Source organism: Aedes aegypti, chromosome 3, assembly GCF_002204515.2.
Source record: "Aedes aegypti strain LVP_AGWG chromosome 3, AaegL5.0 Primary Assembly, whole genome shotgun sequence".
NCBI classification, from domain to species: Eukaryota; Metazoa; Arthropoda; class Insecta; order Diptera; family Culicidae; genus Aedes; species Aedes aegypti.
Genome location: NC_035109.1, coordinates 177160806 through 177173457, shown reverse-complemented (window position 1 = coordinate 177173457; position 12652 = coordinate 177160806). Strand labels below are relative to the sequence as shown.

Below are 12652 nucleotides of genomic sequence, written 5' to 3'. Positions count from 1 at the left end.
CGATCACTTGAAGGTCGATGGGACAAAAAGTCAAAAAATATTTGTATACACCAATACGTTCTTACACATATAAAAATATTTAAACATTTACCTTTTTCGTCGACCGGTTTCGAGCTCGATGTTGTTCATTTACAGAACGATGTCCAACTGAACACTGAACTGAGTTATTCTGAATAAATTCCTAATTAGATTTCCGAAGGAACGCCTGAAAAAATTATTTGAAATAATCAAACAACATAAATTCCTCAAATGTCTTTAAGAATTTCTTGAGGATATTCTTAAAGACTCCTTAGGAGAATGTCAGGGAAAAATCTTAGTTTTGCCAATATGCTAGAAAGGATTCCTGACTAAAATTATTTTCCATGAGAAATATTTAGTGCCCAGTGAAAACCTGGACGAGTTCGAGAAGAGATGCGTAAATATTGTTTGGGGAACGGTCTAATGGAGCCGTGAGTGAAATTATTTAACGAATATTTAAAAGAATCTATGTTTAAAAAGGTCTATGCAGAAAATACTGACAAGATTTTTGGAGTATTTTTCATGAAAGCTTTTCCTCGTCTTTATATAAACTTCTTGTTAAATATATGGGAAATTCATAAAAAAATTTCCTAGGAGAATTCTCAGAGAAAATTCTTGAATAAATATCTATAGAAATTGCTTACTTTACATACTGTACTTTTATAAGATACTTTAAACATAGAGCGAATTGTTGGAGCAATTTTTAAAGTAATTTTGAATAAAGAATATCCAGTACTTCTTCCGGCAAGCTCCTTGGCTCCTCCATAATAAAATTTTGGCATATTCCTTGCAAGATCAGTTGCGGATTATTGGCTAAATATTTAAATACTTTTAGTATAATATTTTTAATTTAATATTTTACAGAAATCTCATATGAATTGGACTCTCTAGAATTTCTCTAGAACGCTCTCGTGGCGCAATATATGAACGTGGCTCATTTTTTTCTTCATCATTGGGACGGGAAAAGAGTTGCAATGAGGTAACCTTCCGTTTGATAAAATGTACTCCCGAACCCCAGAATCAACCTACCTTTTGCGTGTTTTAAGTCTCTGTACCGTTAAAAAAACACCAACACATTAATGCTTCTAGTGGACGGTTATGTCTTTTGAAGGAAGCGCTACACTAGACAACGAACTAGCATGCAACACCCAGAGACACAGTCGAAATACGTTACTGACGAAAAGTTTTCCGGACTGAAGCGGGAATCGAACCCACGCTCCTTAACACGATGTGGCCAAAAGCAGGGCGATACTAATTGCATGGCCACGAAGTACACCGTTACTTACTAAATTACTAAAAATTGAATATGCTAAGGGGACTGTGCGTTATTTGCTAGAAAACCATTCGCCAGAATGCACCGTTTACCACAAAACCATTCACCAGAATAAACCATAAGTGAGAATTGTTTGTCTTCTCGATTTCGAATGGTGAAACATCCCGGAATCCAAAGATAGCGTTATAATAAACACAGAGGCTTTTCACATTTTTAAGGACACTAAATTGAAGAAATTGTAATCAACAATCTTACTCTTCTGATTTTAATTTTTCTGCTAGTGTACATTTCGGAGACAATATTACACTGTTCTGCCCATGTTCGCATTGTCGATGTTAGCGTCAATATGACCAAAATAATTTTTTTTATTGCAATGTAATCTGCGACCGAAGTGCAGTAAAGAGCAAAATATATCGCTGAACCTCAGTAGTTTCCTTCAGTTCTCAGTAATTTGAAAGAATTCTCGATTACTTTTTCAAATCGACGTAAGTAACTTTCATACGGTTTTGAGAAAGTTAATTGAGAAGAATCACAAACTTTCTTCTAAAACTGTTTTAAAACGAATCCCTTTTTTATCATTTTTTTACCGTGTACATCGCTTAAATTTTGCATGCAATCAGCTCGAGTTAAAACACTAGGCAGTTCCTATCATTTTCTACAAAAATTGTATGATAAAATGACAAGCCGTTTCAATCAGTTACTTACGACGTTTTTGTACCAGTGTAAAATCGACTCAAGTAGTGTTTTGTTTTGATTCGTGGTTAAGTCACTTTGTCTCCCATACAACGGAGCGGCGAAAGTAGTGGTTAGGTTGTGAAAGTGGAGAATATTACTTTCGTCGTTTTGTAAATCCGGAAATTAAACGTTCTAAAAGTGAAAAATCGAGTTGGTTTAGAGCGGAACGTGAAGAATTTCGTCTGCGATACACGTAGGATTGATAGAGTAAGTTTGTTAACTTTTCTGACTTGAGTCTGTTTGAATAAGTCTTCGAGAATTGCTGTTCGAGCTTAGTAAAAAAAATACCAAAAACTTGGCGTATAAATAAGCATTTAAAAATACACTCAGTAAACAAGTGCACTTTACTTCATTGTTCAAAAATAATTGAATTTTTATTAGAGTAAAACGGATTGATATGAGTACATACTCCAACTTATCCGAACAAACATATGTTTTGTCTAGTGTTTGTTCGGGAAGTTTAGCGTATAAACCAGGATACTATGGCAGTCACCAGGTTTTTTTTTTGGTAAATTCATGCATAAATATAATCGTTCATCAAACTGACTATGTAGCAGTTCACAACTATAGAAGTACTGTTATTTTACCATGTTAAGCTGCATCACTTTCCGGATAACGGGAAATGGTATTCGTAGAAAAAGATTATTCGGGGAGCTGGTGGGGAAATGATATTTGGGGAAACGGCTATTGGTGCCATATAGCACAAACGTTTTTTTTTTGCGCACGGAAAAGTATATAAAAAAGTTATTGCAAGTCATAACTTGATATTCTTTGAATCAAATATAAAAATTTCATTCTTCAAAAATAGGATGTTATTATATTATTTAACTGTCTTATTACCCTGAAAGTTGTTACAGTTGTTGGCCACGCCAACAGGAGGGAAAGGCTCCCGAAAAAAATGAACCACCACAGGTTTTTGGTTGGTTAATTTTTCCTTTAATAGAAGAATCATTAGTGTTATATACAATAACTAGAAAATCACTCTCTTACGTTTAGTGCCTCCTGCTCGTTTACCATACAATATTTCTTGAATGAACTCTCATTAGGTTTTAGTGTATTACGTATTTCTGTAGATAGTAATATGATTTGGATAGATTAAAAATAATTCATTGGATGCTTAGTTATTCTTTTCTTACCGTTAAAACAAGAATAATCAGTTTTAAGATTTGCTAATTAGTTTGGATTATTTGAATTGTGCGAAATTGCACTATGTAGTACCAATCAACATTGGCCTGTAACGGTTAGAATAATTAATTTAAGGGACTACAATTTCATGAATCTCTAACCGCTACTTTTTCTCTGCCAACTATTCTCTTAATTCTATTCTAAACTTTGATCTAATTAAATATTATACATCGAGGTATGATTATTGCACTTTCGCTTCGATGTTATTGCACATTTTCATCCGTCCTGATAGTATGATTTGTAAGTCAGTCGCTCTATTGTGCACTCTACCGACGATTTACGAAGCAGGTAGCATGGTAGGTGCCGGAATATGTCGGACTATGCCAAGGGACGTCACAACTCCAAATGGCAAATGTAACTTTAGTTTGTGAGCGAATGCTTTAACACAGCGTAACAGAAATTACATTTTTGCATGTCTCAAGGATCAAGTTATGGGTCTCTAGTAGATTTGGGGTTGCCGTATCTAATGCCGATCTCAGAAATGTTCCAGCATGTCACAATTTTTAGCTACAGGTTGCCAAAGTTGCATGAAACACTGTTTTCATTGATGTTTATATGAAATTTGCAGTATGATTTATCATACTTTTTCTGTGATCTAATCCACCAAGCATGCAATATATGTCTTTTACTTTCATTTCAGATATAGTTTGGTTGAAATTGCACGATTAAATTTAGAACAAACCGATTTATCTAGCATGTTTGCATTCTCCATACAAAATTCTTAGTTTCTCTTATATGCCAAATACAATACTTTTCTGAATCATCAAAAAATAACTTTTGAGCATTGAAAGTATTATGAACATTGTTGATTATGATTGTTATACACATGAGCTTTGAATTCTGTGGCAAATTAAGCAAATAAATTGCCATACAAACTAGCGAAATTGCATGCAAGTTGATTGGAATCGGAAAATAATGCATTTTCAACAATCAATATCTCAAAATTTAGACTATAATTCTTTTGAAAACGGTAAAGGATTCAGCAAACTTTAACCCTTTGTCTGTTTTTTTGGGGTCAATATGACCCCAAAGAAATTTGAATGGTTGTAACTTGTTTGTTAGTGAATCGACTTGTTATTTTTTTTACACATTAGTGCGTATCCACGAGTTGTTTGCTTCGCACATGAATTTTTCTCAAATATCTTGTAAAATAGTTTTCTAAAATCATAAAATTGGTGGGATCGGAAAATAATGTTTTCTGTGATAGCTTTATCATGCGGTGGAATTCCCAACTAACCAATGTGTAACACAGTAGTCCTATCCCTGTTGCAAATCTTAACCGAACATTATTTTTTCCTTTTTTCACTATAACACTATAACAATTATTGTTCTAGAAAATTCGAAAACAAAAAACACCAAGTTATTTAGTCACATTGGTAATTGTAATCGGATAACAGTCACAGTGAGATTATTTACGAGCCTCGTTATATAGTAACAATGAAATTTATATCAGCATTATTTTCTGACTTTTCACAATGTATGCGATATAGACTGCACAAAATTCCAATCTCAAATAAGCTCTTTTGAGTACTGCCAAAAAACTCACACTTAGTATTCCATTCATTCAATATCTACTGTTGTCGAATGTTACAAATATACAGTTGTGGGCATTAAAGCTTGAGAAAAGTTTATATAAATTTTGACGATTATAGTTAGAATGTGACGAAAGATTGCTTAAATAGCATGGCCTCCCGTATTACCTTTTTCTGCATAGTAATTAGGAGATTTCAAACCATTTTACTTTTAACCTTTTAACGCATACAAGATGCGTAACGAAACAATAAAATAAGATCACTGGCAAAAAAAAATGTGAACGTTTATAAATTGTGGGACTAGAGAAGCATCATATATAAAGAAGACTCTAGATTTAAAAACCAGACAAAAATCCTGCAGAAGCTTCTAGGTATCGTCCAATCAGTTTGCTTTCCTTCATCAGTAAACTTTTTGAAAAGATCATTTTGAACAGAATGAAGGTCCAATAAACGAAAATTCAATTTTTGCCAATGGACAGTTTGGATTCCGACATGGACATTCGACCACTCGCCAACTTTTACGTGTAACAAATTTGATACGTTCCATCAACTCTGGAGGCTATTCTAATGGTCTTGCTCTTCTAGATATAGAAAAAGCATTCGACAGTGTTTGTGATTAAAAAATTAAAAAAGTTTAATTTTCCAACATACATTGTTAGATTAATATAAAATTGGAGATGTCAAAAATCTTTGTTTGCGGATGACACAGGCCTCTCCGCCAAAGGACTGCGTGTCATCTGTAGTCGATTGCAAAAAGTATTGGATATTTTTCTTCATACTTGCAAAAATGGAAGATTTCTCCTAGTGCTTCCAAACCCCAACTAATATTATTCCCACATAAACCAAAAACTCTTTATTTGAAACCATCAAACAGACATGTAAAAATAAAAATTTAACTTTCAAAAATCACATTGAGGGCATTCAAGCCAAGTGTAACAAATAGGTACGTAAAATGTCTTTATCCACTTTTTAATAGAAAATCCAAACTTTGTTTTAAGAACAAGATTTTGATATTCAAACAAATTTTTAGGCCAGCCATCTGCTGTACCAATATGGGCTGGCTGTTGTAATACCAGGAAGAAAGCTCTACAGAGGATACAAAATAACATTTTGAAAATGATTCTGAAGCTCCCTTCCTGGTGTAATACTGATGCGTTACATAGAATATACAATGTTGAAACATTGGGACAAATGTCAAATAAAATAATTAATATAGGTAGACAAAAATCGTTGCAACCTTCTATTACCACGATTAATGCGTTATAAATTTAGGTTAAGTTAGGTTAAGTTAATTGAAAGCGTTTTTTCTCTTATAAGCAGGTAAAAATTCTGAACTGCTGTGGCAAACTAAATGTTATATGTTGTTAACAAAATGTTAATAAATGCTTGATTCAGTTTTACCATATAAGGATGATAGTGTTGCCCAACACAGAACACCTAGATATAAGAAATGAATGTAATGTTTTACCGATACTAATAAAGAATTTTAAAAAAATACTCCAGCGATTCTAAAAATCCTGGTATTCCTCCGAGCATTCCTTCTGAAGTTCCGTCAGACTTTTGTATGAAATTATTCTTAATTATTCTTTCAAAAATCCCTTCGAATCCAATCAAACGAGCCTCAACTATTATATGTATATATATTTGGTACCATGTACCAAGGGAGGCCGAAAAGCCTAAGGACTATTAATTTTGTAAAGAGAACACTTTGTTTATTCTAGGGAAAGTGTACCAGTTATGGCCATAGTGGTTCCCTATTTGGCCATATATGACATTTTGATAACTTTCACATTTTTAACTTTTTTGAATGTTTTAACATCAAGATACATCTTAAATCTAACTACTACAACACACAAAACTTTTCAAAATTTGAAGACATTAAAGTAATCTCATATGGCGAAATAGGGAACCACTATGTCCATAACTGGTACACCTACCCTATATCTTTTTCATTTATTGTTAAAATCGTAATCGGTTTTCTGAGCATCATTCAACTATTATTCTACAATGTTATGGAAATATAAGATCTTACAAAATGCTTTTGGTTGAAGAACTAAAAAGGTAAAAACTCCTAAGAAAAGCTGTTATTCAAAGTTAAGCATTATTTTACGCATACCTAACACTTTTATTTTTATGAACAAATTGTATGTTAGTATCCTTAACAATTCAACTAAAGGTAGAGGTTTAAAAAAATCAATAATATTGTGATTTATTCATGTATGATCATATTTGCTGATACACCATCCTAAAGAGTAAAATCCGTGTTCAAAATTAGTTTAGATAACTAAAGAAACTATATTTGTATAAAAAAGAGTTAAATTTGAATTTTGTTCGCATTCTTAGGTATAAATTTGACCTTCTATGGTAATTTAACAAAACGTTTCATATTTTCAAAATCATATACGCATATTTATCGATCTACACTAATTTGTAAACGTTTTTCTCAAATGTTTTTAATCGGTAATCGTTGAATAACATATTTTGAAAGTAATACATGGAAGATAAAATCGATTTCATTACAGCAGTGTTGCCAATTTCGATTTCGTCGTTGGGCTTTGAAAGGTCTTCTGAAAAGAAAGCATTTGTTTATTTCTATTGGGCTTTATATGTGACGTGGGGACTAAATAAGCGACTTCATGAAGGCGTAGGTAATTTTACATAATAATACCATATTAATACTTTGGTCAAGATGTACTTTAAACATAAAAATTCTACTCATATCAGTTTCCTATAATTATCAAATTTTTTTCTACTAAAAAATCGGTGAAAAATGATTTTATGATATCTATAGAATTGTTGCTCAAAAAATAACTTGTTATTTTTTCAGAAGGTTTTCAAGAACAAACTTTTTCAGAAAACAAAAAATTACGTTGTCGTATTTTCCAGCCAATTTATGAAATTAATTGATTTTGATAATCTTAAAAAATCAGCCGTACTAAACTTTGATCATTATTCGTGAGAAATTTCATTATTTTGGAGGCTTTATTATTATCACAACTTTGTACAATATTAGTCGAACAATGTACAGAAAACAAATTGAGATTTCATTGATATATTAAAAAGATATAGCATGTACAAGGTGTCCACTTTATAAAATGAACAGTCCTTAAGCGGTAAACTGGTAGCTTGATTCCCCATGAAAAGCAAGATCGGTGAATTGGGAATACACCAGTTGCGGATCTTATCGTTGAGGATTTTATTCGATTCCCACGGTATATAGTATCTTGGGAAAGAAAGTTCTCTGTAAAAACTGTAGTTGAGAATCAGATTAGATTACAGTAGGGATGTAACACCAGAAAAAAGGTTAGACTTAGATCATTAGCTTCATTTTTTCATCACAAAAATATATTTAAATCGCGATAACTTTTTTGTTTCTCAATATTTTTGCACCATTTTTACACAAGTACTCAAAAAGCTCCTTCTGTTTTCAAAATCTATATCGATATTGACTATCAGTCATCTGGTTTTGGCGATATTCCAATATTATTTGGAGGACTGGCATTTCTTAGACTGCCATTTTGTTTTTAGTCAATTTATAAAAAAAATGAAATAAGGGCAATGTAAGTTAATAAGGAGTTTCTCTGAAAAAATCATACAAATCGGTTGAGTTGTCGCTCAAGAATCTCAAAATTACGAGAAGATGTTTTTTAAAGTTCTTTAGATCTTTTTCGAAAGGAGTGGCACCAGAAACATAAATGCTCATTACTAAAAAAAGTTACATCAATTTGTTTCCTTTTTTTTTCAGAACAGACTCACATCAAAGCATTGTTTCGAAAAACGAATAACCGAACATGAGAAAAACTCTGTAGCCTGAGATATTTTCGTGAGTTATGGCTACGCGTTAGTCCGCCATGAAATTTCGCATTATCTCCGAATTCAGATGACCAATGACCAAAATCAACAGAAAAGTTGTTTGAGAACTTGTGAAAAATTGTGCAAAAATATCGAAAACAAAAATGTAATTGCGATTTTCATATTTTTTTTGTGATGAAAAAATGATGCTGCTAGTTGTGAGGTTAATTCTTATGGAAGAAATACATTGCGGTGTGGCGCCTTATAGGCCGCGTGAAATTTCACAAGTACCCTTATGAGCCTAATTCAACCGTCCCGAGGCGTTTACTATCTATGAAATCATATAAATATACATATCGTTACAATTTCAACGCTCTACTAATTCTGCATTGCTATGCTTCTATCTCCTCAACAGGTCTTCTAGACTCAATAACCAGCACGGAAGATGCCAAAGGATGTCCAGGAGTATGTGTGCATACGCTAGCGACATTGATATGTTACGAAGTTTTGGAGGATATTCCCTGTCCATCCCCAAGTATGAGGTGTTGCGTCGAAAGCCAGGCCGCTGCTGCAAACATTTCGACCACCACTACGAGCCGACCTAGGCCAACAACTACTCCGAAGCCAACCACCACAACCCCCAAGCCCACTACAGAAGGCAAAATAAAGGAAAAGGAAAAAGATAAGGACAGTAAAAACAATTGTAGGTGATTACATCTCATTCACTCATGTAACGATTAGAAGTTTAATATGATTTCTCTGAATTTCAGCTACATGTCCAGGAGTTTGCGTAGCTGACAGAATCGCAGAATACTGCGAAGCCTATTTGATGACTCCAGGTCTTTGTAAGAGTGGTACAAAATGTTGTGTTTCCAGGGATATTTATCCGGACAAGCCACCAGCCGATCTCTATGTGCCAACAGCACATTTCGATAGCAACAAAAATAAGACTACAACTCCGAAACCGTATCCCAAAACAACGGAAAAGACTACAACTGAGGAACCTATAAAGTCAAAGACTAATCCACCGCCAAAAACGGTGAAAACTACGCCTGCTCCAAAGATCAAGATAGCGCCCCCATCGAATCCACAAGGAACGGGTCAAAAACCTTGCGAAGGAGAATGCGTCAATGGACTGTTCGCACTGTTTTGCGATGATGTTGACAGTGAAGCATTCTGTCCAAATGAAGGATCTTGCTGTGTAACTGGAACTGCTGACGATACCAAACACGAAATTGTAACGACTACGAGAAGACCAAGTACGCCGGTGAGATTTAAATAAACTGTAACTATTCAATTTAGTTGTTAATATTTTATCTCTTTGTTCTCAACACATATTGCAGCCACCGCTCCGAAGATGTCCTGGATTCTGTATGTTGAATATAATGGCTGCGTTCTGTGAACGGCCCTCGGAGATCATACCACACACTGCAAACTGCAAGCGAGGTTCAATTTGTTGTGACAACACTAAGGCTCCGGTTACGAGACCTGCTCCAAAACGGCCTCCACCGCCCCCAACTACTACAACTACTCAAGCTCCAACCACAACAGCTGCACCCGACCCAAGGGAAGAATGTCCAGGATCGTGTATTGTGAGCTTATTGAGTTTCACGTGTTTCCGAAATGCTGAAATGACTGATTTATTCAAATGTAAAAAGTCCGGAACACAATGCTGCGCTCCAAAATCGAAAATCCAAGAAGTTCAAATGGCAGCTGGCAAAATTAAGCCAAACGATACAACAAACTATCCACCGCCACCACCACCGCAGAATGTAGCACAGCCTTATCCACCTCCACCACAGCCCCTACCGCCGGCACAGCAACCGCAACCACAACCTGGTTATGGACCTCCCGTCATGAACAGCTATCCAGGACCAGTCAGCAATAACATTTACGAAATTCCACAAACTCAACCTCCAGTTCATCATCTGTCTCAACCCGTCTACGAACCACTACCCACTACGACCACATCTCGACCTCAAGTGTACTCGAAATACGTATGTGGTGTTAAAGGAACTAGTCGAGGCGCTCGATCGTTCCTCAGCCGAATCGAAATGGAACATTCCAGCAGTAGACGATCTGGCCGACATATCGAGCTGGAAAGTATCTACCGATCCAAAAGCACCGAACGGTTGGTTCTTGGCCACAGCATTGTGCCCATTCCTATTATCTACAGTGATCACAACGATACTGTTCCGGAAGATTTGATTCATCATCCTAGTATTTCTAGGACAAACTCAACCACTAGCAAGTATTGGAACAGTCATCGCAAGGGCCGAGTTGTCGGTGGAGAGGATGGAGACAACGGCGAGTGGTGCTGGCAGGTCGCGTTGATCAACTCTCTGAATCAGTATCTCTGCGGGGCGGCACTAATTGGCACGCAATGGGTCCTGACAGCGGCGCACTGTGTCACCAAGTAAGTCGTAACCTATGAGTTGCATGGATGGTGAAATGCTTTTGAGATTACTCATCGAACTTTTAAATATTTTAGCATTGTTCGGTCTGGTGATGCAATATACGTTCGGGTAGGTGATTACGATTTGACTCGCAAATTCGGCAGCCCAGGGGCACAGACGCTGCGAGTTGCCACAACTTACATTCATCACAATCACAACAGTCAAACATTGGACAACGATATTGCACTGCTGAAGCTGCATGGACAGGCAGAGCTTAGGGATGGCGTTTGTCTGGTGAGTTGATGATGAAATTTGCTGGGCTGACTTAAAATTATGTCATATATAAATGGGCGTCCATTGATTACGTAAGGAGTTATGGAGGAAGTGGGGCTTAAGATTTCTTACGCGCCATAAAATTTATTTTTGGTTTTATACAAAAATTCTTACCATAGGGGGGATAGAAAAATCCCGAAAACTGTCTCACGTAATTAACCCTTCCACTAGCAGCTTAATTATTTACCGCAAAAAGCATATTCAGATCGTTATAACTTTTTTAGATATTTTTGCACAAGCTCTCAAAAAACTATTCTAGTTTTAGAATCTGTGTCGATATTGTACATTGGTCACATGGATTCGGAGATATTCCAAAACTCATTTAGGGACTGACGCGTAACCACAACCCACATTAATTTCTCAGGCTACAGATTTTTTTCGTATTCGGATATTCACTCTTCGGAACAATACATTAATGTGAGTATGTTGTGAAAAAATGAAGCAATTTGGATCAGCCGTCTTTGAGTAATGAGTACGTCATTTATGGACGCTGCCTAACACTATTTGGCAAAAATCAATAATAATACATATGTAATCAATCCAAATTTCGATCAACATGATTGGTTAATTGGAACGGAAAAAAATATCCTTGTGGGTGCATAGATTAAGTTGATTACATGTCATAAAGTGTAAAATAATAGGATTGGAGTATTCGCCACCCTAAGGAAAACATATTTTGTGAATCAATAAAAAAAGTTTTTGAATACCTACTGTCAATTCGTTGAACGAAGGCTTTCAATCCATGTTAAGGAGGAAAAAAACTCGTCTGAAACATGGTTTTGTATTGAAAATTGGAATGGTGAATACTGAACTTGCACCAGTATTCGCCATATTTTTTATTTTGGTTCCTGAATTCACTACCTACGTTTATTTCTTATGAAGGGTGGAAAATTCAGAAACACCATGGCGAAATCTGATGCAAGCCAGCTAAAATTTTTGGGAAAATGTTTTTTTCTTTTATTTTTTAGCAAATTATAAGATTTTAAAGAAGTTACCTCATCATTTGAAAATGATTTAAAAGACACTAAATGTAATTCTATTTGAGATGTAAAACGGTATATAATCATGGGTGGCGAATACTGGTACATCTTCCCTAATATAGACTGGCTCTAGCTGCCTGACAGTTGCAAGGTTTCAAATTAACATGAAATTAACCCTAATAAAACACAGACTTCAAAATATGACTTACAGGACGGACTCGATTATCCTGGATTCCAAAAATACAGTAGTTCATATTAAATTCCAATTTCTGATACCTTTCCTTAGTTATTCTAAACATTTGCATGTAACGTAACGATATTTGTACAGATTGGAAAAAAATCCGTGAATGTAATTATTGGTGTTCCCCCTGGAGATTTGAGGAAAGCTCAGGAATAGAGTGCGCTTCC

General features: G+C 35.2%; 1 protein-coding gene across 5 annotated transcripts in view; it reads left to right on the top strand.

Annotated features, from left to right (window-relative positions):
- The window catches only part of LOC110678733 (serine proteinase stubble), a 75946-nt gene that overhangs the window by 50040 nt on the left and 13254 nt on the right, over positions 1-12652 (top strand). For 3 of the 5 annotated variants that reach the window (XM_021852001.1, XM_021852000.1, XM_021852002.1), the window contains exons 3-6: positions 8951-9238; positions 9306-9802; positions 9879-10951; positions 11027-11225. In XM_021852001.1, the coding sequence (XP_021707693.1) occupies positions 8951-9238; positions 9306-9802; positions 9879-10951; positions 11027-11225 (2057 nt within the window). Of the gene's footprint in view, positions 1-8950; positions 9243-9305; positions 9803-9878; positions 10952-11026; positions 11226-12652 lie in introns of those variants that run through there. The other 2 variants (XM_021852003.1, XM_021852004.1) reach the window with 2 other exon arrangements.